Source organism: Sceloporus occidentalis, unplaced genomic scaffold (genome assembly GCF_023333645.1).
Source record: "Sceloporus occidentalis isolate IW3139 unplaced genomic scaffold, rSceOcc1.0.p SCAF_5, whole genome shotgun sequence".
NCBI lineage: Eukaryota > Metazoa > Chordata > Lepidosauria > Squamata > Phrynosomatidae > Sceloporus > Sceloporus occidentalis.
Window position 1 is genome coordinate 18,767,803 of NW_028316985.1, and position 27,920 is coordinate 18,795,722.

The following is a 27,920-nucleotide window of genomic DNA, read 5'->3' on the forward strand; positions in this document are numbered from 1 at the left end:
ATTTTAATGGGCAGGCCTTCAAGTTAAATGTGTTAAATAAATTTTTATTCTCAACTTTTACTGTAACAGAAAATTAATAAAACATTAAAAGTGGATATGAATTGAAATATAAGTGAAGGGGAAAAAACTATGATCACTATGTAAATAGTCCTGTTATTCTACAATGTAGAACCATTCATGCTAAACAGTTATAACACTGGAAACCCATTTAAAGCGCTATGGCCACATCCTGTAGAATCCTTGAGTTTTTAGTTGGGGGGGGGGGGCACAAGAGTTCACAGGCTGGAAATTATAAATATCCATCCCTAAATTGCAAATCCCAGAATTCCATAGGACATATAGCATTATAGTTGTGTGGTGTGAAAGGGCCCTGAAAGTTAGTGAATTTTGAAGACTATAAAAATATTAGAAGTGCCATCACCTGCAGCCATTCCACAAGCTGTAAGACAAAGAAATGTGGTGGGCAGAAGGGCCAGGCCACCAACCCAGATGAAATGCAGTCTTCCTGAAGACACATCCCTCAGCCATGAATCCTAGGACATTATCAGACAAGCGAAATTGGAAGTATTATCCAATGGCAATCTGAACGCAATCATGGGGTTTCACGTTATTGTGTGATAGACCATCACACGCAATTTCGGGCAATAGCAAGCTATTTTCTGGCAATGGGAAGCCAGATCGAATGCAATTCACATTCACATGAATTCGCTGAACTAGCAAATTCACGTAAATGCGTTCTGGCCCCACTTTCTTTTCATTCGAAATTAAGAGAAATTCATCCCATGTGATAAACTCCCTAGAAGCCATTCCAGCAGCTGGTAATGAAGGAAGAAACTATTCTAGCAGTCCTGTTGAAAGACTATTGCCTTTTGCTTTTCTCTTTCCAAATCTGCAGGTATTGGCTGTCTTGTTTTTACTGAGCCTATGTAAGCAACTTTGGGAACCTTTTTGTCTGAGTTGCAAAACAAAAATGCTTTAAAGACAACTAAATTGGTTTCAATAGCCATTCCCTCTCCCCAATGAATCCTAGGAGCTATATTTTTTTTAAAAAATGGAGGATCTAGCAATCTCTTATGAAATTCCCAACACACACAGGGCTGCCATAATTGTCCACTTTTACCAGGGACAAAATGTAGGACAAATTCAAGACCAAACTGTAGGGCAACTGCAGGACAAAACTCAGCTCAAAATGTAGGACATTTAAGGTCCACCATTTTTCTTCAATGTCCTACATTTTGGGCTGAGTTTTGTCCTGCAGTTGTCCTACAGTTTGGTCTTGAATTTGTTCCACATTTTGTCCCTGGTAAAAGTGGACAATTATGGCAACCCTAAACACACACATTAAGCTAATTCCCAAAATTATTTGGGGAACACCTTGCAATGAAGCCAATATGCATTTGGATGGCAGAGAGTCCCCCCCTCCCTCCATTTAGCAGTAAGCAGAGACAGTGCAACACCATAGGAGGTTTAGGGTCCAGAAGATGTAGGTGTCATATGAGTTTCATTAATAAAGACAGAATTCTGCCACTGGGTCTGCTTAATAAAACATCTGGGCCTTATTTTAGCAAGAGGATATTTGCATGTAAGTCTTCTTTTCTTCTGGCTCAGTGCTTTAGCACAAATTCCAGTAGCACTTCCCTTCCTCCTCTCTGAAAATGCTATGATGTTTGCACCTTACTTTCATGGGTAGGCTGTGCTGATCATTTCCCAGTTTTGCAATGTAGTGTGTTGTGTAATAGATTTGGAATAAGCATACAGGCTGGGTAACATACAGGCACTTCACACATGCATGTACAGCATTGAAGCTCTGGTGAGGGGCAAAATCCCATCTTGACTTATTACAAAATCATAGAATCATAGAATCGTAGAGTTGGAAGAGACCACAAGGGCCATCCAGTCCAACCCCCTGCCATGCAGGAAATCACAATCAAAGCATCCCCGACAGATGGCCATCCAGCCTCTGTTTGAAGACCTCTAAGGAAGAAGACTCCACTACACTTCGAGGGAGTTTGTTCCACTGTCGAACAGCCCTTAAATGGAAACAATAGCAATAGCAAATGCAAGTACATTTCTGTACCACTTATCAGTGACTAGGACTCCCTAAGCAGTTTACAATGTGTAAGCCAGTTGCCCCCAACAAGCTGGGTACTCAATTTACTGACCTACAAAAGGATGGGAGGCTGAGTCGACCTTGGAGCCCTCCAGGATCAGACTTACAGCGCTGTGGCTGCAGGACCGACATTTAACCACTGCACCACCAGGGCTCCCTATAAGCATTCTAGGGTACCTTAATTCCTGTGGGATCCAAGCATCTGGCAATAGTTTATCAGATAGGCAGCATAATTGTCTTTATCTTTCAGAGAAGGATACATGATTTCTCCAAAATTGTATGAATGCAGTATATCTTACATTGCACATCTCTAGAAAAGGAGATCAGAGTAACTAATTTCCAGTGACTATCCCATGTCTTAATAGACAAACCTACATATTATAACTTATAATACTGGTTTTCCCATTATTATTTGCCTTTTTTAAATGGCAGCTGTATTTTTCATGTCATCATCCCATGAGGGGAATGTCATCCTTCACATGCTACAGAGAGTCTGCTGTATCTCTATAGGTGTCATGCACCATTAACACCTCTGTGAAATCAGGGCTCTGCATCCTGCAGGGAGCCTTCACAGAGTGCATCTACACTGTAGAAATAGTGCAGTCTGCCATCACTTTAACTCCCATGGCTCCATCCAACAAAATCCTGGGCTTTGTAGTTTTGTGAGACATCAGCACTCTTTGGCAGAGAAGGCTAAAGACTTTGTAAAACTATAAATCCCACAATTACATTGGGTGGAGCTACCACACTTAAAGTGGTATCAAACTGCATTATTTATACAGCATAGATGCACACACAGATATAGCAAGCAAACTGTATATGGTCACCTTCCAAGAGCTGTGGAAAAGATGGAGCTATCTCCTCATAATGGTTTCCTCTCCATGCAATGAGATTAGATTGCATGGAGAAACACAGTAAAATAGGCTAAAACAAACGTGGGAAAGAACCTTATGGGAACTGCAAATGAAAACATACTTTAATACACAAACATGAGGAGACAACCCCACCTATTTTACTGGCGGGGGGAGAGTACAGTTTGTAAAAATCTGCAGCTTCTTGCAGAGACTCTCCATCTTCCTTGGGAAACATTTTTGGGTATTGGCAAATCTCATATGATCCATAACTCTTATGTACACATGTGAACACATGTGTGTGTGTGTGTGTGTGTGTGTGTGTGTGTGTGTGTGTGTGTGTAACACTGTTGTAAAATGTGCCGTACCACCGGATCATTCTTTTCTCACACAAATTTATCTGACTGAGCCATATATGAGTGGCACCAGCAAGAAAGGCAGAATCTTAAGTACATCTGGCACAGTTGAGATCAATAATTATATTGGACCCAGATCTCTAGTGCTTGGATTCAAACACCTCTAAATTTGGGACAACAGCCAGCTTCCAAGAGTTCTGTAGAGACTAGCTTGCCAGGCGTATTCCACAGCTGTTACTGCGCAGCCAATACCAGCACTGTGTTGCTGAGCAGATGGCTTTCAAGGTGACTGAGTGCATTTCCCTCTCAGCCCCAAAGAACATAGTGTTAATGACCATCTTGCCATGGGGTCTGCTAGTAATTTCTTTTCAGATTAAGGCAAAATTATCCATTCTAAAAAGTAATAAAAGAAGATTTTAAGTGGTTGGATCAGGTGTGAACTAGAAGGAGCTGCAAGGTAAGTTTTAGACTGTCTCTGAAGCTTATTAAGTCAAAGTACAGCCAGTCACCCAGACTAACTGCCTTTGTAACACCTCTGTCCCTTTTGGGCCAGCATAAAATACATCTTTTTTCCCTCTTTTGACAGATTCCTTTTGGAGTTTAATATATCTAGCTTCTGGCATACAGACAACTTGGCAGATGGTGAGTATGTAGAATTACAGCCAGCCCACAGCACACATATTTTGCAGCCACCAGGTTTGGATGAAGGAGTTACACATAGTAACACAATTTAGCACAGCCCAAAGGCACAATCACCCTGTTGGCAGCGAAAATGTAGTCTCCAGGTTCAATTTCACCTATATTTATACCCACTGGAATACATTGGCAAGATTTGATAGTACTGTTGCTAGGGCAGCTCATATAGATAGCATATGATGGATATGGACATGGTGAGAGCCAGCATGGTGTAGTGATTTGAGCATTGGACTCTGGAGACCAGGGTTCAAATTCCCACTCAGCCATGGAAACCCACTGGGTGAACTTGGGCAAGTCACATAAACCTTGCCAAGAAAACCCTGTGATAGGCTTTCCTTAGGGTCACTATAAATCAAAAATGACTTGGAGGCACACATCAACTTGCACATGGTAGATGGGAGACTATGGGGAACTACCTGCTGAAACAGTCTATCAGTTCCATTTCCCAACCTCCAATGAAGTCTTATGGTTGGACTTTTCAGGAGATTGCCAGTAGTGCGACTACCTAAAAGTCTGTGGTACTTTGCCTAAAACAGTGTTGCAAAACATAATCACCTATGGATTGAATGTAGTATGGGCATAGTTTTTCTTTGTTCTGTGAGCTCTGGAAATTATTTTTTTTATTATTATTTTAGTTACAGATATAATTTTGCAAATATTATTGCAATGTATGCTAAAAGTAGAAAAACAAAGACTAACTTTTAATTAACTTTTTTCATCAATTACATTTCAAAAATATTTAAGTTTTCTTTAAAAAAATACATAGCCATTTCAAAAGAAAAAAAATCAGATGGTATGATAAATATGATACATGCTGATGTCTTCTAAAGATTGGAACAATCAGATGAATCACATAAATTATGCTGTATGTACTTTAAGTGGGCAGAATGGTTATGCTAATCTAGTTCAGGGTGTATTTTCATCATCATACTATTATTTGTTTATTTACTTTATATCCCACCTTTCTCCCAATATGGAACTCCAAGCATCTTACTGTTTAAGTTGAAATAAGCTCTAGCTAAAACAACAGATTTATAGAATCATAGAGTTGGAGAGACCTCAATGGCCATCCACTCCAACCCCCCTGACATGCAGGAACTCACAATCAAAGCACTCCCAATAGATAGCCATCAAGCCTCTGCTTAAATATCTCCAAACAAGAAGACTCCAACACACTCAGAGGCAGTGTATTACACTGTAGAAGGACTCTTACTATCAGGAAGTTCTTCCTAATGTTGAGGTGGAATCCCTTTACCTTTAACAAACAAACCAATAAACATTAATTTAGAAGTTTTAAAAGCACATGTAAAACATAGAGGAAAAGAGATAAAACCGCCACACATTTCTATTAGAAAACTCTTCTGTCTCTGCAAGAAAACAGTCAATGGCCCACTTTATTTTGAAAGTACTGCCCATTTTTTAATTCTAAGCATTTTGAGCCTTAAAATGTTAATTTCTTGGTACATTGAACTGTACTTGGTACAGTTGCTTGGCATAATGAACTGTACTGGATAGACCTCCTATAAGTCTAGGAAAGTCAAAGAAGGAAAATATGTAAGGCAGCAATGAGGGAAATAGCAGTAGCACTCATGAAACTGCAGTTTGGTTAACTGTTTTGAAAATTACTTTCATAGATGAGTATTCTTCCATCTATCATGCTGTCATCAAATTAGAAGACTCCAGATTCCTTAATCATTTCACCATCATGTCATTTTTTCTCTTTCTTCCTTCATTTCCCATCCCTCCCATGTGTGTGTGTGTCTGCACAATGACATTGTGACATCTTGTGAACATGTCATCATGGATCCACATCTTCATTTCTTTTTCCATATGACCTACACAGCCAAGTCTGTTTTCCATCATGGTAAGTAAATATATAGCAAAAATATTTTATTCTTCAGGCAAAAAAAGAGAACATCCATAACAATTTTTACTCAAAGCTCTGAATTAAGTTACAACTTGGGCAGTTCCTAATTACTGTCCAGACAGCAACAGAGATGTAACTCTGCTTAATTATCATGCCATCCACTAAATTGGTATAAATATACCAGTTTAGACTAAAAGTTGATATACTTACTGATTCAGGAATAACCTTGAAATAATCGATAGCAGCAGGGATGTACATGTAGCAGATGTAAAGAGTAACAAAACATAAGTTTTTTTTCTATACAAATCTTAATAAAATTGGCTGAAGAAGATTGTTTTTCATATGAACTCAGATAATGTAAAATGGATAATAAAAAAGAGATGGAGGTAGAGATGTACTGCTAGGATGAATACATAGATCTTCACAGCTATTGCCCTGTAACATTAATCACATTTTCCAATAAGCTCAAGGAATATAAGGAGCCAAATCTGTTTCAAAAAGCTTCCAGAAAAAAAATTAAATGGGTTCCATCCATCCTATTTTCTCCTTCGTTCTAAATATGTCTACAAATTATATGAATGTATGGGTCTTTCTAGACCATTGTTCTCCTGCAATCTTATCACTGTATCCATCTTTTAGACTGTTTTAGGGGGTTATAAAGAGTATTTTAATGTGTTTTAAACATGTTTTGTTCTTAGTATTGTTTTAATTGGTTTTTATTTGTCTATCACCTATTGCAATATCTGCAACAAATAATACAGAGGTGAAGATCTCGGTTCACAAGGGCAACTACCTGCCCTGGCCAAATATCTTGGGGATTCCCAGCTAACAACTAACTTCTCTCCTGTAATTCAAAATCTCTCCCTGGTGCCATTTTTCCAGATCAACATGACTTCTGTGCCTTCCCCCCTCCAGCATATGATGCTTCAAAAATAACATGAAATGGGGGAGGAGGACTGATATTTTGCTTCCTTTTGCTGCTGATACACCAGCATTAAGTTAACAGACATCGGTAGAGAGAAACTGGGGGATGGGAGTGGAAATTACCATGCTCTAAATGTTATGATAGCTGCACTGCATCATGCCCCATCATTAGCAGCTGACTGAATTCCTTCCAACTCTTCAGGCTCAATGGTGTGTACTCTTGTTATTGCTGTTGCTGTGTACAGGGAACTCCTCGGTCTATTTGGGGGGAAATTACCTCTGCTCCATTTAAAAAGCAGTTAGTAGACAGAGAAAAATGAGCCAGTATAAAATGATCTTGCATAAAAATCTATGCTTTGACATATGTCCAATAAAGGTATTGCTACTGATGGATTTTGAATTTTCTATAAAATCAGTCTCTATGACTTCCAGAACATCTGGAGCACAATACTTGGATTAAATCCTCAGTACCCCCTCTATCTTCCATTCCTTACCTTTGCACTGAATTAATGAAGTTCCAAAGAAGGTAGGATTCTCCTTCTGCTGGTCTAGAAGATTGTTAAATTGTTCTAAAACCTCATCACAATGAAGCAGGATTGCTTTAAAAGGAAGAAAGATTTGGTTGTAGGATGGATTAGGAGGCTGTGCTAAGATGATGGCCACTAAAAAGACAGTCATAATACCTGGGGGGGGGGGGTGCTTAGAAAAACGTTTTTAGGGGCTCAGGTGCAAGTTTGGTGAATCCTTAGAGGGCACATTCTTTGCTGAGTGTGGAATCACAGATGTAAACATTGGCTGCAATCCTGCATGTCTCAGCATAGTGTTGTCTAGTTGTTCTACGTGTGGAACTGTGTCTGTACTGAGCCAAGTACCACACGCTGGATCTACTGTAGAACTGCTGAAGCACCCCATAGCTATTCTGTCTCTGGTGGACTGGGCAGGGCAAAATCACAGGCTGTGCCTCTGTAGTCAAGCATGAAGCAATTACATCATCCACTTGGGATCTAGGGAGGGTGCAGTGTTTCAGACCTACTGTATATACTCATGTCTAAGTCTAGAAATTTAAGTCAAAAAATTAAACTGAAAAACCTGAATCAACTTATCCATGGGTCAATTTAAATACTATACTTTAATTCTTATATTTAAAAGGAACCATCCCCTGGTAAAAAGCAAAAGTGCAATCTATCCTGGAAGCACTAACACTCCCCCCCCCCCCCATTCTCTCATCCATCCAGTATTTAGGGTGAGCATGAACAGTTATGCTTGCTGGAATTATGTACGTTCTTTGGCATTGTTTTCCCTTCCTTCATCCTTTAGCTCCTTTGTTAAATGCCCCTAGATTTTATTCTCAATTTATCCACAGGTCATATCAAAATCAATAATTTTGGCCCCAAAACCTGCCCTTGACTTAGACATGAGGTCGACTTATAGTTGAGTATATACAGTAGTTCAAGGCCATCCTGGAGAAATTCTACACTTGGGGAGAATAAAGTAAAGATAGATTGGAGGATCCTACTTTTGACATCACAGATTTCAGTGTGTCCTCATGGCTTGGTTCACACCACTGGTAGAATCCCGATCCATTTTAGACAGCACTGTAATAAAATATTCCAAGCCCCCTAAGCCCTGCCATTTGTAGAGCTGGAGCAAGTCTAATTTTGGATAGATTAAGCATCCCTGGAAAAGCGAACCAGGGCAGACTGCCAGCTTCAAAGTAAAAGGTTGAGGGACCTGAAGGAACTGGTGAAAAGAAACTTTAAAAGTCTGCTTTTTCCTCTCATATCTTGTGAAAGAGTTTGATCAAAAGGAAAAAAAGGGTCAGGAGGCATACAGAAGTTCCTGTGGGTGAGATCATTACTATTTTAACCTCCATGGAAAAAAATAATGGTCTCGGCATTAGATGGAGCTGCAAGGGGTCCTATGAGGGAATCCCAAATTGTGGAGTGATAAGGGGGTAAGCCACTTTGTCTAATGTCTATTTGCTAAGCTGCTGTGATTGATCATATCTGTTGTTCCATATATGTTAAGAACAACGCAAGCTTCCTCTACAGTGCTAAGCCATGCTTGTTGATACAAACATGGTTGAACTGTTCTCCTTTTAAATTGTGAAATGGTCTGTCTGCCTCTCAGAATCCTCAGTAAATAATCCAGATTTGGGTGAATGTGCATGGCCCTTAGCCTTATATCAGCAATAATGACTATTAGGGCTTTTGTAAATGTTTTGGTTGGCTGTAGGTCTAAAGCAGGGATAGGCAACCTTTTTGAGCCAGGGGCCAGGTTGCTGTCCCTCAGACAACTGGGGGGGCTGAAGCCCAAAAATAAATAAATAGATATTTTTTAAAAAATTAATTAAATAAATAAACCAGGACAAATGTAGGACAAAATTTTCAAATGGAGGACACTTTTTTTTACTTTTTTTTTTGAAAAATGGAGGGCACACAAACAAATTGGCTGAGTTTTTTAAAAAATGTTAATATAAATGCATGTTTCGGAGGCTTCTATAGACAATTGCCCCCCTTGCCCACCGCTTGCCCCCCTTGCCTGGCTCCTCCTGATAGGCCAAAGGCCCCACGCCCTCATGCGAGAGGCCATAGGCTCCGGCAGCAATCGGTGGCAGGACCGGGCTGGGGCCGGTCCCAAGGCCTTGCCGGGCTGCATCCGGCCCACGGGCCGCAGGTTGTCTACCCCTGGTCTAAAGAGCACAGCACAACATTGATAGTGCTGCCTCCTGTGTGCAAATTACAGGATTTAGCAGTGCTACCTAGAAAAAGTCATAGACATACAAAAAAGAAGGTGCTTCCTTAAGAATGGAATTGCAGGAGATCCTTGCACTGAGAAGAACATCAGTTTTTTGGAAACTATATTGGGGGCACGTTTCCAAATTACCTCAGATGTGGTTGTGGCTTTCTCATGTTTGCTCCCTAGTGGGAGGCAAGGAGAGTTACACAATTCCCACAGGTTTTGTATCAAGATGGCAGCATATCAACTTTTGTGACAACCAAAATCTTAGATTTTCTAGAAGTAGTGTTGTTAAAAGAGTTGGACACAGGCCATAAAGATGCAGGTTCACTTTCTTGTTTGGCACCACGTCTCCTGAAAGGTGGTTTTGGGCCACTCACTCTCTCCCACTGAATCTATCTGACAGGGTTGTTGTGACAATCAAGGGAGAAAGCAAGTATATCATCCTAAATTCCTTTATGGAAACCGGGGGGGGGGGGGGGGGGTAAAAAACCAAACAGGCTTTTGAAAACCAAAGATCAGTTCCTTATTTTGTAGGTCAAAGTGAGTGGCACAGATCACAATATGTGGCATTTACAGTATCTGCAGTATTCATTACACAAAAGAAAATCTCTTTCTGTCTCTCTCCCCCCTCTCTCTGTTTTTGAATGAGCAGAATGTTCATTGTTGTGTTTCTATATATAGTTTTACAATTTTAGTGGAATTATTTTTATGAGAGGTAAGGTACCTGATTTGCATTAATAATATTCTAAGTGTCAGGCTGGTCAAGCAGAGAATCTGCTGCACACATTGCAGTGCTTTCACCACGGCGATAAACAGAGTATGCACTAAATCATAATCTACATGACTCCTCCTTATTTCAATAAGGCATCAAGGGAATGTGCTTGATCCAGTATCATTTATTACACTAAATCTGCATGTTTAAATATGCAAGGCGGTTAAATTATCCAGACTTTCATTTGTCCCTCTAAGAGAGAGGTGGGGAACCTGAGGAACACGAGTTGTTGTATTCCCATCATTCTGGATCATTGGGTATGCTGGCTGGGAGTTACAGTCACAAACTTCCCACACAAATACATAAGTTTGGGCTATTTGTTCTATAGTGCGTCATTTGTAGTTTCCAGGATTGTGAGCTGGTGGGCCTGTATGGCTTTAGCACAGTCTTGTTTCTGGACAGGGTGATTTCTTACAGAATTAGCAGCAATCAATAAATAAAAACCATGTAGTTTTAAAGGTGTTGCCACATTTCTTTTTTCTTTTTCCCTCTCCCTTACTCCTTTTGTATAAATAGTAGCAGTTTACTAAAATTTGGAGCTGCAATAGTTCCCTTCCCACTATTTTACAGCCAGTTATAAAGCCAGCAAAAAGCCTCCCTTGAAGCAAGGGAATTCATTTTCCCCACTTAGACCATATGTTCACGAGTTTTGAAACTAGATTTCAATTAACACTGAATTTCACTTGCCAAATGCTTTTGTTATTAACCTTGTGTATAGTGATTTGCTACCAATGAGCATCCTGTCATTTATATTCCGGTTTTGGCCAGAGGGAGTCAAACAGTCATATTTCCAGGATGTCCTCATAGACTGGTTCTTCCACACCATCTAGTGGCTATCATTATCCATGCATTTTGTTTTAGAGGTCAGTTTCCTTCTGTTGCCCTTTTACTCTCCCACCCCCTGCAACTCAACCTAGTTCAAGACTCAGTTATATCACCTGCCTCCTTTCTTCTGTTCTAGCTCACAAGCATAAGAAGCATGACATGCTGCAGCCTTGTGATACAGAATACCCAGTGTTTGTGTATGAGCCTGCCATCAAAGAAACCAATGGCATAATTGAATGTGGAGACTGTCAGAAGTAAGAAATTTGCTCCTTCTCCCCTCCCCACTATTTTCTGTTGGGCTCCCCAAGGTAATCTGTTTTGAAAACTAACTATCCCTTGTAAAGAGATTGTGTAGCACCTTTGAGACTAACTGAAAGAAAGAGGTTGGCAGGATGAGCTTTCATAGACTTAAGTCTACTTCCTTAGATGCATTTAGTCCTAAACCCTGCCATGCAGAAATACACAACTAAATGCATGTGAAGAAGTAGACTTAAGTCTACAAAAGCTCATGCTGCAAACTTCTTTCTTTTAGTTAGTCTCAAAGGTGCTACAAGATCTCTCTACATATTGATTCTACAGAATTAACACAGCTATATCTTTGAATTCTGTTTTTATCCTTCCAATGTCTCTAATCATAGAACCATAGTTGAAGGAGACCACAAGGACCATCCAGTCCAACCCCATTCTACTATGCAGGACTCACAATCAAAGCATCCCCAACAGATGGACATCCAGCCTCTGTTTAAAGACCTCCAAGGAAGGGGACTCCACTACACTCCGAGGAAGGAGTGTGTTCCACTGTCAAACAGCCCTTACTGTCAGGAAGTTCCTCCTAATGTTGAGGTGGAATCTCTTTTCCTGGAGCTTGCATCCATTCTTCTGGGTCCTGTTCTCTGGAGCAGCAGAAAACAAGTTTGCTCCATCCTCAATATGACACCCCTTCAAATACTTAAACAAGGCTATCATATCACCTCTTAACCTTCTCTTCTCCAGGCTAAACATCCCCAGCTCCCTAGGTCGTTCCTCAGTTTCCAGACCTTTCACCATTTTCTGGCAACATCCCTTTTGAATTGTGGTGCCTAGAACTGGACATAGTATTCCAGGTGAGGCATGACCAGAGCAGAATAAAATGACACTATTACTTCCCTTGATCTACACACTATACTTCTATTGATGCAGCATAGAATCACATTGGCCTTTTTAGCTGCTGCATCACACTGTTGACTCATTTTCAACTTGTGGTTTACTAGGACTTCTAGATCCCTTTCACACATACTCTCCTTAAGCCAAGTGTCCCCCACCCAATATCTATGCATTTCATTTTCTTGCCTTAAGTGCAGTACCTTACGTTTCTCCTTGTTGAAATTCATTTTGTTAGTTTTGGTCCAGCTTTCAAATCTATTAAGGTCGTTTTGAATTTTCATCCTGTTCTTTGGGGTATTAGCTATCCCTCCTAATTTTGTGTCATCTGCAAATTTGATAAGCATGCCCCTATTCTTTCATCCAAGTCATTCATAAAGATGTTGAAAGCACAGGAAAGAACCCTGTGGCACCCTGCTAGTCACTTCTCTCCAGGATGAAAAGGGGCTACTGTTGAGCATCCTTTGGGTTTGGCCAACCAACCAATTACAAAACCACCTAACAGTTGCATTTGTCGAGCCCACATTTTACTAGCTTGTTTGCAAGAATGTCATGGGGAACCCTGTCAGAGGCCTTACTGAAATCAAGATATGCTATGTCTATCGTGTTCCCTGCATCTACCAAGCTTGTAGTTTTAACAAAAAAAGAGATCAGCTTAGTCTAGCATGACTTGTTTTTGAGAAACCCATGATTATGGTATTCCCTTCTAGATGTTCACAGACTCTCTGTTTAATGATCTGCTCCAGAATCTTTCCTGGTATTGATGTCAGACAAACTGGACGCTAATTGTTTGGATCCTCTTTCTTCCTCTTTTTGAAGATGGGAACAATGTTTGCCCTCCTCCAGTCTGCTGGGACTTCTCCTGTTCCCCAGGAGTTCTCAAAGATTGTTGTCAATGGCTCCAATATTACATTTGCTAGTTCTTTTCATATTCTTGGATGTAGTTCATCTGGTCCCAGAGACTTAAATTCATTTAGATTAACCTGGTGTTCTCGTCCTACTTTTTTACTTATTCTGTGCCTCTTTGCTCCTGTTGTGTACTCTGCTCCATTACCCTCAGGCTGAGCACCCTTTTCCTTTTCTGAGAACACTGAGGCAAAGAAGGTGCTGAGTAATTCTGCCTTTTCTCAGTCCCCTGTTAACATTTCTTGATTCTGAATTTATCTGCAACTCAGAACCACTTCTAGCCATATGCTTGTTAATGCCAGTCCTAAAGCAGCAATAATAACTGTGTTCCACATGTGTGCAAACATTTATTCATACATTTACCGTGCCTTAAATGCCGAATAGTAGAGTTGGAAGGGGAGCAAGGGCTATCTAGCCCAAACCCCAGCCGTGCAGGAATATTCAACTAAAGCACTCCTGAAAAATGATCATCCAACTTATGTGTAAAATCTTCCAAAAAAGGAGAGTCCACTACCACCACCCAAGGCAGTCTATTCCACTTTCAAACAGTTTTTACAGTAAATAAGTTCTTTGTAATGTTAAGTAAGATCTCTTTTTTTGAAATGGGACCTTGAAACATTCAGTCAGTCACTCTCCTGCTTCATGTCTTGATCCTTGGCCAAATTATCCTACAGTCTTTGATTCTGTTATTTCCTACTTTTGCATTCCAATCACCTATGATTAACAAAAGTCCTGCTTTGGTTTGTGATCAATGTCCTCCTGGACTCCAGCACAGAATCTTTCAATTTCTTCTTCTTCTTCTTCTTCTTCTTCTTCTTCTTCTTCTTCTTCTTCTTCTTCCGTAGCTGAAGTATAAACTTGGATTATGGTTATATTGATGGATTTTACCTAAAGTCTTATTGATATTATTAAATAATAATAAAATAAAATAAATTATTTGTATCTCACCTCTCTATCAAAAATAATCGAGGCGGCTTTATTTGGTCAGACTTTGCATTATATCCTTTGGCTGCTTTTGCTACGTCTCTCCTCACTAATGCCACACCCCCATTTCTTCTTAGGTTTTTATTTCCTGAGTTAAACACTGTGCAAAATGTCCAACTCCTGTCCATTTTAGCTCACTCAACCCCAAGTATTGCAATGTTTATATGTTCAATTTCTTGTTTTAATATCTCTAGCTCCCCCTGATTTATGCTTGTTCCTATATGTGTTGTGCAGCTTCAGACTTTCCTTTCACTTCTGAGCACATCAACAGCTGAACATCCTTTTGGCTTGTGTCCAGTCATGTCATTAGCCACAGCCATACTCATAGTTGTCCTGTGCTGTACAACAGTAGCGTCTCGAGTTCCTTCCAACCTGGGAGTGCCATCATTTGGCACAATGTCTTGTTTCCATTTGGATTATCTCATTATAGGGATTTTGTGGTAAAAGACATTCAAAGGGAGTTTACCATGCTGCCTTCTGCACAGTACTAACAAGTGTTAGTTATGGTATCACTTCTGTTGTCTCTGAGAGATCCTCTGCCAGTGTCCAACTACTGCTGCCGCCCAGTAGCTGTTTGGCATATTTACATGGTTCCTCAGCAAAAGCCTGTTTGATATGGGGCACCCTACCAGCAGTATCGTTTCTGTCAGCATAGCCTCTTGCCTCACAGGAATATGCAGATCCACCATCATGGAAAAGTAGTTCCATTGGTAGTGTTTACAGTACTACTATTATGTGGATTCTCGACTGGTTGGATAGCTCTATCCAATGAGATCTCATTAAAATACCTCTGCATCTGCTTGAAGAGAGGCTTTATGTGGAGGGCTACAGGGTTCTGTCCTATTGCCTGTGCTGTTTAACATTTTTCTAAATGTTTTTGAGAAAGAAGTATTAAGAACACTTATCACATTTGTAAAACATTACAATGCTAGGACAGATATCTAAAACCACAAACAGAATCCAGATTTAGAACAATCTGAAGAGGCTGGAACACTGTATTGAAACAGAAGAAATGAAAGTAAACAGAAATAAATTATATTCAGTAAAGAAATAGAAGAGGAAGGCCATGTGAAAAATCACTAGATGCCGGAGATCATCACAAGCTATGAGCTTGCTTAAAAGGTTAATGCAAAGTTAGGTTTTGTAAGCAGAAGTATAATGTCCCAGTTGCAAACAGGGGAAGTTGCATTCTATTCTGTGTTAATCTGGCTAGGTTTAGTACACTCTATCCAGTTCTTGGTTGCAACATTTCAAGGATAACATTGGAGATGTCCTACAAGGTCTTCCTGAAAGAGCTAGGTATGTTTAGCCTGGAGAAAAGATTAAGGAGAGAGTAGTCTTCAAATACCTGAAGCTGAAGGGCTATTCGTGGAGATGTCTTTATGTTGATCTAGATGACAGCACTATAACCTCTGGATGAAAATTATAGGCAAGCAGGTTTCAATTAAGCATTAGAAGAGACTTCCTAGTTGTAAGAGCAATGAAACAAAGGAGGCGATAGTCTGTCCATCACAAGGTATTAAACAGCGGGTGCATCTAGAGGGGATGTCACAGCCACCTTCGGCACCCAAAATTCTGTATTGAACAAGGTGTATTAGACTACCTTCCAAGTCCTTTCAACTCCTAATGCACATTAAGCATTCCAAGTACTATTATCGTGACATATTCTTTCTAAGTATTCAGTCTGTGTAGGTTGCTTTTAGAAAATTCAGTTTACAAAATCTAGTTTACTAGTTACAACAAATTTGCAGGACAAATTGCTGCCTGTTGAAATGAATGAAACCTGCACAAAGACTGATGCAAGAACTGGACATCTGGTGCTATATGTTAAGACTGGCAGTCTCCCGTAGGTTTTCTAGGGACGTCAGTGCGTGACACACTCATCACCCACAGGTTCCCAGCAGAGGGCAGTAAAGCACCATAGCAATCTCTGGCTGCAAGAAGTAACAGAAACATGGCACTTCCTTTGGATGTGTCAGTTGTCAAACTTAGGAACACTTTGTTTTGAGAAAATATTTAAAGTAACCATGCAGCAAAAAGGCAGTTCAATACAACAAAAGTACATGAGCCCAATGCTCAAGCACACTGCATAGTACTTGTGAATTTCCAACCTCTATCTGTTCCATATTTGTAACAGCTTAAAATAGAGGTGAACTTTTTGCTCTGTAATCCATACTGAAGATGACCACTTCACCACTTGATTCAATACTTTTTGGCTTGCAGTGGAAAAGACACTACATTGAAGTTAAAGTACACATGCTATAATCGTGTTTTGAATGGGGCTCCTCTATGTAGATTGATTCATTATTTTTATCTACTGTTTTTCTCCCAAGGATCTCAAGTCACCATACATGGTTCTCTCCACTCCCCCATTATTATCCTTATAACTACCCTATGAAATAGGTTAGATTGAGAGATAGAGGCCTATTGAATTTCACTGACTGAGAGCCAATGACCCAGTGAAATCACTCATTTCCTGACAGAGAAGACTTCAGTGTGGGTTTCCTCAATCCAAGTCTGACATACTAACCATTGGCACATGCTGACTCTGTACATAATTTTACAAATGTGACTTAATGTGCAGATACATGTACAGGTCTATACATATTTCTCTTGAGAACACAATCAGAATCTACAAAGCTGTCACTTAAGTAAATGTGCTTTGATTGATGTACGTGCATACATGTGCACATCTGCATGCATGCTTGGATAAACACAAACAGGCACAATGTTTTACCCATTAGTATAAGTTGAGCAGGACTGTTGTTGATAGGGTTCCTTGGCAGTCTCTCATTCATAGGATTGCCATAAGATGAAGACAACAACATATATACATGAATCACCATTCTTATCATACCAAATCTGTTGGTGGCAAACACTATTTTAACCCACAGCCCATTAAATGCATATGAACATGTGTGTACACCGGAATGCACTTTTTATTAAGATGCATTCCTACATCAGCTGTCACAGAAAACAGTTCATAAGCACACAAAAGCTGGCTGCACTAGGATATTAACATCTCAGTCCACAATACTTCCAAGATTTCTTATCCACTATATCCCACCCAAAGTTCTAACCACTGGTCCAGTTTTTAAAACTTACCATCTACAAAGGAAAAGTATTGAGGCTGGCAGTCAATTATCAGTTATATAAACTAAATTATCAGTTATATAAAATAGAACCAAAATTAGTTTAACATTAAACAGGCTCCTTTGAGTCTTCTCAGTGTGTGCTTTATTTTTTATATGTTTGTATGGTTTTTTTAATTAATATGTTTAAATGTGATGTTTTAATTTATTTTTTAAAACTGTATTCTCAGGTTTGAACCGATTCCCTTGCGAGTCATCTGAAATGAATGAAACAAACAAAGACAGACAGACAGACAGACAGATAATATTAACCTCTTCCTTTTGGTTTTTTTCTGCTCTTCCTATTCCTTCAACCCAAGACGTCCTCTTGTGGTGGGGAAAGGAGGGCAAAAGCATGTTTTACCACCTTCCATTGAAAACATTGTCTAATAGGAGACACTTTCTCACTCTTACAGGATGTTTGTGGCACAGCAAATTACAAACAGCAATCTCCTTTTCCTGGTTGCAGATGCAGTCTGTGACTGCAGCAACATCCCACCAGTTCTTCTGCTTCCTAAAGAAGTCAAATATATCCTTTTGTCGACAACTGCTGTGTGGGACTCAATAACTCTTTTAATCCCATGTTTCAGATGCTGCTTGGCTTAGAGGTAGAATTGGCTTTGGTAGCTCCTGGAGGGGGTGAGATTACAGCATATTTTCTAGTGAAAAGCATGGCAGAGACAACTGTATTTTATTTACTATTATGTACTGTTGTTTAAATAAACATGGGAAACTCTGTTGACCATAAGACAGATTCTAAAATCTAAATTGTAGATTCTTTATTAGGTCAACCAAAAATGGACAAAAATCTTGATGCTAGCTTTTAGAACCAAACTTCTTTCATCTGGCAAAGATTTATTTTTGTTAATCATACAAGAAAAGGAGGAAGAATAAGGTTGTTAGGGCCGCATAGTCCTCGTCTTGCCCAAGATCCAACATGGTATATGTATCTATGATTATATAGGTATGATCCATCTCCTGATCAATGTCCCTGTTCACCAGTGCTGAACTCCTTTGGTCTGGCTGCCTGCATTTTAAGGTAGATTTTAGGAGGCATTCACAATAGTGGCAATGATGCCACAATCATAAATGTGAACTGCAAAAATTTACAAGGTTGCAAGTCTAGCTTACAATAACATAAAAACTGACCAGGCCAGCTGTGTTCTTTAGTTGTCTTAGAGGGAAAAGATGCATGGACTAGCAAATGAGATTCCAAGGATCATGCCAGTAATGGCACAGTCACCAGGAAGCAAAACTGGCCATTAAAGTAGCACCACAGATTTTGGATCTCTGTTTCAGAACACAAAGGACTCCCTTGGAAATTCAAACCTTTTACACATTTTTATAAAGTGACTATATCAATTGTGATGAAGTTCCATGGCTTTCAGTGGGTTTACTCATGGTTTACTTCAACTGGGTTATGGCTTATTAAGTGTGATTACTAGTGATCACATGATAGGCAGCCATCCAAGATTGCTCTTGTCCAATTATTATTATTATTATTATTATTATTATTATTATTATTATTATTATTAACCTTTATTTATGAAGCGCTGAATTAAAGTCTGCCTGACATCAGCAGAGTAAGTCTCATTAGTTTCAATAAACTGTAAGCACTATTTGTATTGAATACCTACAAACCTCAGCTGATCTTGGCAGTAACCACATACATCCCAGATATGTATTTAAGTATTTAAGAAATCTCTTGCCTATGGAAGCACTGCCCCATCTTTTACTCTAATTCCAGTCCTGATTCACTGTCTCTGTTGCACATGTGTTGTAATCTATACTTATGTGAGCAGAGGATTCCTGCCTCGCTTCACTGGCAGGGAAAGGTCTGTCCATGGACTGGAAGCATATTTATTTGGGCACTGCTATATCCTTTGCTGAAAACTGAGTGCCTTGGATGCTACTACTCCAGTCCCCCCTCACAGAATTTAAGACGGACTGTTCATTTTTTCTCTGTTTCCCAAAGTTTCTCCTAACCTTAACAGCAATGCACATAATGCGTCAGTAAAGTGCGACAGGATGCGCTCCCAGAAGCTGCGAAGACGACCAGATAGCTGCCATGCATTTCATCCTGAGGTAGGAAAAGACAAAATGATCTGTTGCACTTAGCAAAAGTCTTTCCCAAAGCAGTGTTAACTGTTAGCTTAAGTAAAATAGGATGCTTTTTAAAACACGCATTGGTTAGATATTAACCAATTAAAAGATATATCATATTATATTAAATATTAAAAGATATTCCCCTTTCCTATAACTGCATGGTGCCCCACTTATTTTCTATTGTGGAAAGTTAGAAATGTGTTGAGGTTCAAGGTGTTCAGCTAGCCACTGGAGAAGGCCTTAAGCAAGACAGGGAGGCATTGGCCTGAGCCAAAGGAAGGCCTCCCATTTTCCTCCACTTTCTCATGGCAAATCAGTTTCCACTACTCTTAATATTATGGTGCTTTCAGACATGGATATCCTTGTTATACAAGATTATTCAAGTGTATGACCCTTTTCCCTCCCTTCAACCTTTTTAGGAAAATGCCCAGGACTGTGGAGGGGCTGCAGAGATATCTGCTTCGTTGAACTTACTACTCCTTTCCGTAGGAGCCACAACTCTTCTCCTGAGGTGACAGAGCCCACCATGATCCCTACCCTCGAGCCAAAAAACCATAAGCCATGCTATTTTGAAGAGGATACTACTATAATTATTGTACTACTGCATGTGTATGAGAACAGCAGTACTTGTACTCCCCAAATCTGTGCTGCATTTGTTACTGAGGCAAATACAAGTAGCATGACACTCAGACTGGAGGTATTGTACCTATGGACCAAACAAGATAACCCAGCTACATGATCTGGATCACAGCTGACCATCCCTGCCAGAATTGATGGGTTTTTATCCTACCGTTTACTTTATAGTATAGTGGCTTTCCCTACAGCAGAAAGAGAGATAAAGACTTCATACTGCTCTCTGCTATATGTATGCAACTTACCTGAGCAGCACTATTGGGAGATCAGCCACTCTGCTGAAGGCAGTGTACCAATTTTGCTTCTAAAGGAGGAATTTGTCCAGTTTGACCACCAGCAATGGATCTGCACTATGTTTATCAAAGAGCTGGAGAACAAAGGCCTGTTACAGACAGCCAAAATAAAGCTGCTTCAAGTCACAGTGGAGGTATGGTGTTTCAATGATGCATGCGTCCTAAGAGTCCAGAAGCCACACCAAAGCCACACTCCAGTCCTTAGGGCTGGAGCGTGGCTTTGGTGCGACTTCTGGACTCTTAGGACGCATGCACCATTGAAACACCATACCTCCACTGTGACTCGAAGCAGCTTTATTTTGGCTGTCTGTAACAGGCCAAAGTTTCCAAGCCAGGCAGCAGAAGGAAGTTGCTGCAGGTGCTCCTTCTACAGCATTATAATTGTTAGCTCTGGTTTTAGCTGCATGCTCCCTGGCACTCTAAATGGGAATGCTTCCAGGAATGACATAGCTTCACTATACAGTGGTACCCCGGGATACGAATTGACCGCGTTACGAAATTTCCGGGGTACGAAAAAGTTAGATTTAAAAAAACTGTTCCGGGTAACGAAAGATTTTTCGGGTTACGAAAATCTTTTTGGCGCGTTTCGGCGCGAAATTCAAAGCGCGGCTAGCGGCTTTCCAGAGGCTTTTTGGGTTGCGAAATGTATCGGGTTACGAACGGCGCCGCGGAACGAATTAAATTCGTAACCCGAGGTAGCACTGTATAACATTGATGCATACAGTGTTTGACACCAGAATGGTTTAAAAAAAATCTCAATTTAATTTCAAGAGTCATACAATATTGGCCTTTCTGTGTTTAAGCTGATGAATTTTCCAGCTTGAGATATATAAGAGGTTCCTTGTAGCCATATGTCTCAAACTTTTTCAGTTTGGCACATGGCAAGAGAGTTTAGGGAAAGGGAGGACACTAATTCAGTTCTATGGTCACACAATGAACATCTTTAAATGTGGCCTGACCAATCTTATACCATAGTACTAACAATGGTTTGGTATTTGCAGGAATATAAAAATGGATTTTTGGGGGGAATCCAACAGATCCACATTTAATACCACACTTATCTCCTTCTCTATCTGATTCTGAAGAGTATTTTGTCAAACAGTAGAGAAACAGGCCATACAGCAGGAGATAGAAAATATGGCAGGCCTAAGTGCCAGTTTCATGACTGTAGGATCTGCAATGGACCATACACACTGCCTAAAATGGCAGGGGTGGGGGCAGAGCAAACCCAGAAATAACCAGAAGTTGGCTTCTGGTTTTGAAAAACTGGTATTTTGTAATGCTCAGCAGAGAAGGACCATTCTGCAAACTGCTGCTCCTGATGGCTTTTTGACCAGAAAAAAAGATAGTCTGGAGTGTTGGAGTTAATAACAACCACCGGGCACAAATAAACTCAGGGCTGTACTTTGTCATTTTTCAGTACAGTGAAGTCTTTTCAAGGAAAGGGAATGCAAACACCTAATGGCCTAAACCCTGTTGTTAGTCCTAACTTGCACAGACCCATCCAATCAATGGGATTTACCTAAGTGGTGACTCACAATTCAGCAGCTGATTGAATGGATCTACTGTAGTTAGGATTAATTAACAGGATTCCAGCCAGAGAGTGATGTACTAGTAACAAAGTATTTCTCTCAGCTTTTGAAAGCCTTTATGCCTTATGAGAGGATCTGAGGACAACCTTGATCAGATTGTCATATCTTTTTCCCAGGAGTCTTAGTACCAGTGCTGGGTCACTGGCCACTGTTAGGACATCTAAACAGCATCACAAAACTCTTCAAAGTGGAGTCAAGTTGGTCATCCTCTGAACAGGATCATTTAGGAAGAAACTGATTTCCTACAGAGCAAGAACTGAATGGCTAGATCAGATTTGCTTGACAGTACTAGAATTTCAATCCCCAAATTAAATTTGTGTTGGGCTTGGGGGGGTGAGGGTTGTAAAAATTATTTGTCATATGGCTTTTTTAAAAATATAGCATTTTCATTATAACGTTCATGTCTTCTTTTTTCATGGATGCTGTAACACAATGTGTCTCAAAAGGGTACATTTGGCTGAAGCTGAAACCATGCTGACCTCTATATCATACATAACATTATTCCCACGTAGATGCGATTAAACACACTTTACAAAATGGTTTACTTACTCTATGTGTAACAGTGAGATGACTAACATCTCTGGTATAAACTTCTTGCTACCTCATCCAGTGCTGACTAATATAAATTTTTAGTGTCTCATAGCAAGGCAGAGAAAGATAAAAGGTAACAATGCCGAGTTGTTATTTTAACATATGCAAAATAGGTTATAATTGTTTTAGATCTATTCTGCCTCAAGAGATAATCAGCCCCTGACAAAAAGTGGCTTTTATTTTATGGGCAGATGCATATGGGAGAATAATAGACTTTATAAGATTTGTTTCAACAGTATTCAAAGTATGAAAGATAAATGCATACATTACTATTAAATAGCCAGAAGACTTCATATGGACCATACGTTCAACATTTGACGATACAGCACATATACCAACTTTGCATGACTACATACTTGGCCATCTTTTTTGATAATTATGCATAAGTGATTTTTCACTGATGTATTTTCAGTTTATTATCTATATTAACTCTTTAATTTGTTTTCATTTATTTGTGTGTGTGTGTTTTCCAATATAATTTTTGCACAATACAACATAAACAGGGGGAAGTATTTCACTTCTTCAGGTGTTAAATCTGCTATAACAGAAGCTTTTTTCTGGAAAATTCTAAGCCATAGACTCCCATCCTAGACATTTTGCCATTTAGCCTTGCCATGATATTAACAAAAACACTAGATTGTGGCCAAATTGTGCAACAGCCCTGTTACTTTTGCACAAATCTAGCCATGCTTTCTCAGTTGTGCTGACATGAATATGATCAACCCCATTCCCACCCTGGGAGAGAAAAAAAAAACAAGCCTCCAATGCATTTATTCTTTTTATTAGAAGTTAATAATACAACAAGGATCGAAATCCCATTGCCTGGAGACCCCAATCTTCGAAGTCCAAGATGTGCTTTGTTGCCTCCAACAGTAAGCATTTAAAAAAAAAGAAGAAGAAAATACTGAACAAGGCCACTAGTTAATCAGGGGAGCTGAAAATCTCAACTATATTATGCTGAAAATCTGCGCACGCATAAACAGAAAGCAAGCAAACCTCCAGTTGCTGAGAATAAGGCAGTCAGGTGCCAACCTGGGAAGAAGTCTCAGCAAGCACCCAGAAAAGTGCACAGCTAAGCATTTTTTAAAAAATAGGGACACAAAATGTCCTAAACGGAAACCAATGAGGATTAAGAACAACAAGTGGAGCATTGTTTTTGTACACTTTATGTGCTGTCAAGACCAGGCTGCAAGAGTCCCTTTCTAGGAGTGAGCAAAGAAGATCCAGAAGAAGGAGGTGCAGCTTCTGCTGGTAGATACAGAAGTAGTTCTCCCCCACACACACACACATACACAAAAGTGCTTTTCAGATAGGTAAGTCTGGGTCTGATATGTATTCATTACCATTCCTCTTTATGTAAGCCAACCTTCTGCTAATCAGTTATATATGCCCTTTGAGAGGTTTCAATACTCACTACACCCCATTCTGTTAAATTCAATTAATACTGTTCTGTTTTTAGTTCAGGGAGAAAAAGCCACAACACATTAAGGTATAATTCTGGTTTATGTATCATAGATCCTATCCAGAACACACACAAACACACACTTGAAGTTGCCTACAAGCACCCATTAAGCACCTCTTGTAGGTCTAAACTCTTCAAAAATTCTATTTGGAGGGAGTAAAGTTAGAATAATCCATTCCATAAGAAATGGGCAGGGAGGGGGAAGACCGAAAGATTTTTTTCTGTGAATTACCTAAGTTTTAAAGTGTGACCAGTTCTACCATCTTACCAAAAAAACAACAGACAAAAAAAACCTTGAACCCTGTATTCACTGTGAACTAAAGTAACTGTCCTTACTGTGAGATATTCGGCATGAACTCATACTCTTATCTTTTGTCCCAAAGCTTGCCTCCAAATCCAACATCCCTAACCAATCCCAGCAAGAAACAGAAACTACACTTTTCACTTGTCTGAGTACTGCTTTGTAAATAATTCTCTCCACAGATATACTTCTACCTGACATAGTTAAAACTTTCAGAGGAAGAATTTAAAGAACTAACAAAATGAATTTATGCTTCATGCACTACTTTAACAAGGAGAAAAGCTGTTGCCTCCAAGAATGCTTCTGTGGGCTGTTTGATTTTTTTGTTCAAAAGCAGTGCACAAGACTATCCTATATACCAGAAGGGAGAGAAGGAATGGCAGTGTTATACTGTAGCCAATTAAGAGATGAGTGGATTTAATATAAGCAACTTTAGTGCTATTCAGTAGCGCATACCACCATCCAAAACAGATTAATAGCCAGCCATTCCTCTTCCTTCAAGCACAAAGCTCCTTTCTGGTATATGCCTCCCTACCCCTTTGAGACTATTTCTCATTAGCTCACCTAGAAGGTTGGTGCCTGACACTAACAACACTTGGGTAATGAGAATAGCAGGCCCTGGTGAAATACTGACAAGAGACTCCCAAGAGGTCAAAATACATACCACACTGAATCCCCAAACAGCAAAAAGCTGGTGAAGAAAGACCACCTAGAAATCATCCACAAAAAGGCAAAGAACTCAGAAGGTCTGCCTGCAAAGGGAGCAGAGCTCAGACACTCAGTGACTCCTGCCTTTGCCTTTGAAAAGCACAGAGGGCCAAAGAGCAGCCTAACTGAAGTTGTAAGCACCCATTTGCTCCCAAACCCTACTGGGACAAGCTGTCCTATATATACCAGCACATGAGAAAATCCACAGGACCCTGGCGCTGACTCTGCAGGGGTTTCACCTGGCCTTCTTGCACTTAAAAAGCTTGTGCAAAATTGAAACAGTGTGTGGTATTTGCATGTTGTAATCTATACAAAACCCTCTCCTCTCCCCCCCCCCCCATTTTTAAAACATTTATATAAACTTTTTAATTAAACAGAAAGTTAGAAATCTTATATACATTTTTCTCCCAAAAGAGTATCTAAAAATCAACTTACCTGAACAAGATACAAATCTTAAGCTAGATTTTTTTAAAAAGAAAAAAATCACTAAACCACCTCCCCATGACAACCTCTTTTTTTCTACAAATAAATATGGCATTGAATGGAAGCTGCTTAAGAAAGGATTTTCTGTAGCTTAGGCGGTAGGTCCAAGAAATAAGTTAAGCATTTAAGAACTTCCAGGTTTTCAGAATCAATTCACTCCAATGCTTGAGGTATGAATTTCTCTTCCATTTTATAGTTCAATTCCCCCACAAAAGCTCCCACACCATTCTGGGCAAGGTGTGGACTCACTGCTCCCACAGTTCTGTTTTGGTTATGATGCTTGATACACGACCAGTTTCACTACATCTCCTCTTCTGAGCAGCCTCCCCCAACCATGAAACGGAACTCTTGAAGGTTTGAAACACCATGGAAGTGTACAAAAGCACCGGCCACTACAAACACATGAAAGAGCTGGTGGGAATGGAACTGTGGGAGAAAAAAACAGAACAGTTTATCACAAGCATTTCATACTTTCCAGAGGAAGCACCACAGGACAATAGTAGCAGTGACTGTATAGTACTAGCCTCACAAAAAAATAAGCTACCAGCTTATTATGCAACAACCCTGACTTCCCATGAAAGCATAAACAGCTGCCAATTTAAACCCACCCAACCTTGGTCAAGTTGGCAGTCTGGAGAATGGGAAAAGTGCACACAACCTCAAGAGCTTTGCATCAGAATAGTTGTGTTTTTGCACTTGTACACCATTCCATCACTTGGGAACCAGATATGCCAAGCCAGTAACTGTGCAAATGTTTTTCATTCCTGTAAAGCTAAGAAGAGAAGGCTGCCAAATTCTGTTAGGTTTCAGTTACCTAGAACTGAGCAGCTGGAAGGCATGTTCAGAGTTGTGGTAGTGCTTCTGTTCCCTGCCACAGACTGCAGCTGTTTTGATTCGTCACTGCAGATATGATGAATCTGTAGGGGTGGTTTTAATGCCCCTCTCCCCCTCTGTGTTTTGTACTTCACAGCTATTAGCCATACTTACCCAGATGTCACACTTGCCCGGGAAGAACCTCTCTGGGATACGAGCAGCATACAGTGCAGCGCCAGTGATATAGAGGCAGGCCATGAGTGCCAGCCAACCTATCTGCCCCATTGTGGCAGCCTTGAGGAGCCCTTCCGAGATGACAAAATGCAGGGTGGGGATGACCCCACTAAGTCCCAGAGCCAGAAACACTCCTAGGAGATAATAAGGAAGGTGTGACAGGTACAGCCTTGGAGACAAGGGAACCAGTGGCAGAAATGTGAAGGTAGGTGCTGCTTCAGAAGAGGCATTCTCCCATCACAACGAAAAGGCAATGCATCCTTAAAGAAATTGGCATGGCAGTGCTCAACCATGATTTAGCACTACTTGCACAAGTAAGGAGCCACCACTACAAGTGTGCTCCTTCTTCCTCTCCTCCTCCTGCACAGCTGTGAAGAAAACTTGGGCAGAGTATAATTTCACTTTCCATAAAATCTGATTTGCTACAGAAATTATATGCTTGCTTAAAACAATCTAGGATCTGTTATAAATAAGTCAACTTTAAGTCTTAGATTATGAAGCTGCTGTTTTTAACAAATTCAAGCTTATTTTAAAACCATGTAATGGCAAGCCAGGCTAGGTAAGGAAACTAATGATCAGAGTGATCATTCATATTCACAGAGGAGGAAGAGGAGGTGGAGGAGGACAGAGTGCAAGCTTAATGTTGATTCATATAGTGGTAAATAAAGTTCCTTCTTTGATGTACTAGTAACCATAGTTATGTGGGAACACAGCCTATGCCTCCTACAGCACAAATATGACAACCTAAACACTAAATATTTTTTCCTCTTTCAAATTTTGTTTTTACTTCCATGACAGTAATAATGCAGATCAGTAAAAACTAATACAACCAACCAACTATGATTTCTTTAATAAGACATCACCCTTTTTTCAAGAGGAGGCAAAATGTTATGCATGCAGTGCAAAGCACTGTTGTTGTTTGTTTGTATTTATTTATTTATTTATACATACATACATACAGCGCTGGATTTTAAAGACAGCAACATCTGAGCTAGATGTTTCAGTCCAATCCAACCGGTTAAACTTTAAGATAAGATCACCTTCTGTATATGTATATACCGTACATCATTTTAAAACCAGCCATTAATCTTACCTGCTCGAACTCCTCGGTACTGGGGGGTGGCAAATCTGTCCCACTGGGAAACTATGATGGCTGCGATGCCCAGAACACAGATCACAATCAAGTAGATAAAATAGGGCTGAGGGTTGCAGTAGAATGAGTAATATAGCCATGGTACAAAGCTGCCCATAATGAGGAGGGCGATGCCAGAGTAGTCTAACCTAAGGCAGAAGAAGGAAAAAAACTAAATCAGGGAGCCCTAATTTTTAATAATTTATCTAGCAGCCTGCCCACTGTACCCCAAACTTCTACAGTATAGAGTGCTCTTTGTGAGTTATGG

General features: G+C 40.0%; 2 protein-coding genes across 8 annotated transcripts in view; one reads left to right on the plus strand and one right to left on the minus strand.

The window, feature by feature from the left end:
- LOC149311722 (voltage-dependent calcium channel subunit alpha-2/delta-4-like) overlaps positions 1-20,415 on the plus strand; it is a 204,090-nt gene extending 183,675 nt beyond the window's left edge. For 2 of the 6 annotated variants that reach the window (XM_089527755.1, XM_089527756.1), the window contains 6 exons: positions 3,904-3,959; positions 5,857-5,877; positions 11,280-11,397; positions 17,721-17,833; positions 19,307-19,389; positions 19,830-20,415. In XM_089527755.1, the coding sequence (XP_089383881.1) occupies positions 3,904-3,959; positions 5,857-5,877; positions 11,280-11,397; positions 17,721-17,833; positions 19,307-19,389; positions 19,830-19,925 (487 nt within the window). In that variant the 3' untranslated portion in view covers positions 19,926-20,415. Of the gene's footprint in view, positions 1-3,903; positions 3,960-5,856; positions 5,878-11,279; positions 11,452-17,720; positions 17,834-19,306; positions 19,390-19,829 lie in introns of those variants that run through there. The other 4 variants (XR_016281488.1, XM_089527757.1, XR_016281490.1 and 1 more) reach the window with 4 other exon arrangements.
- Positions 20,416-23,284: 2,869 nt separating this feature from the next.
- LOC149311724 (adiponectin receptor protein 2-like) overlaps positions 23,285-27,920 on the minus strand; it is a 42,413-nt gene continuing 37,777 nt past the window's right edge. For both annotated transcript variants that reach the window (XM_089527762.1, XM_089527763.1), the window contains exons 6-8: positions 27,614-27,801; positions 26,461-26,654; positions 23,285-25,899 (exon numbers count right to left, since the gene is read on the minus strand). In XM_089527762.1, coding sequence (XP_089383888.1) covers positions 25,774-25,899; positions 26,461-26,654; positions 27,614-27,801 — 508 coding nt within the window. In that variant the 3' untranslated portion in view covers positions 23,285-25,773. The remainder of the gene's footprint in view (positions 25,900-26,460; positions 26,655-27,613; positions 27,802-27,920) is intronic.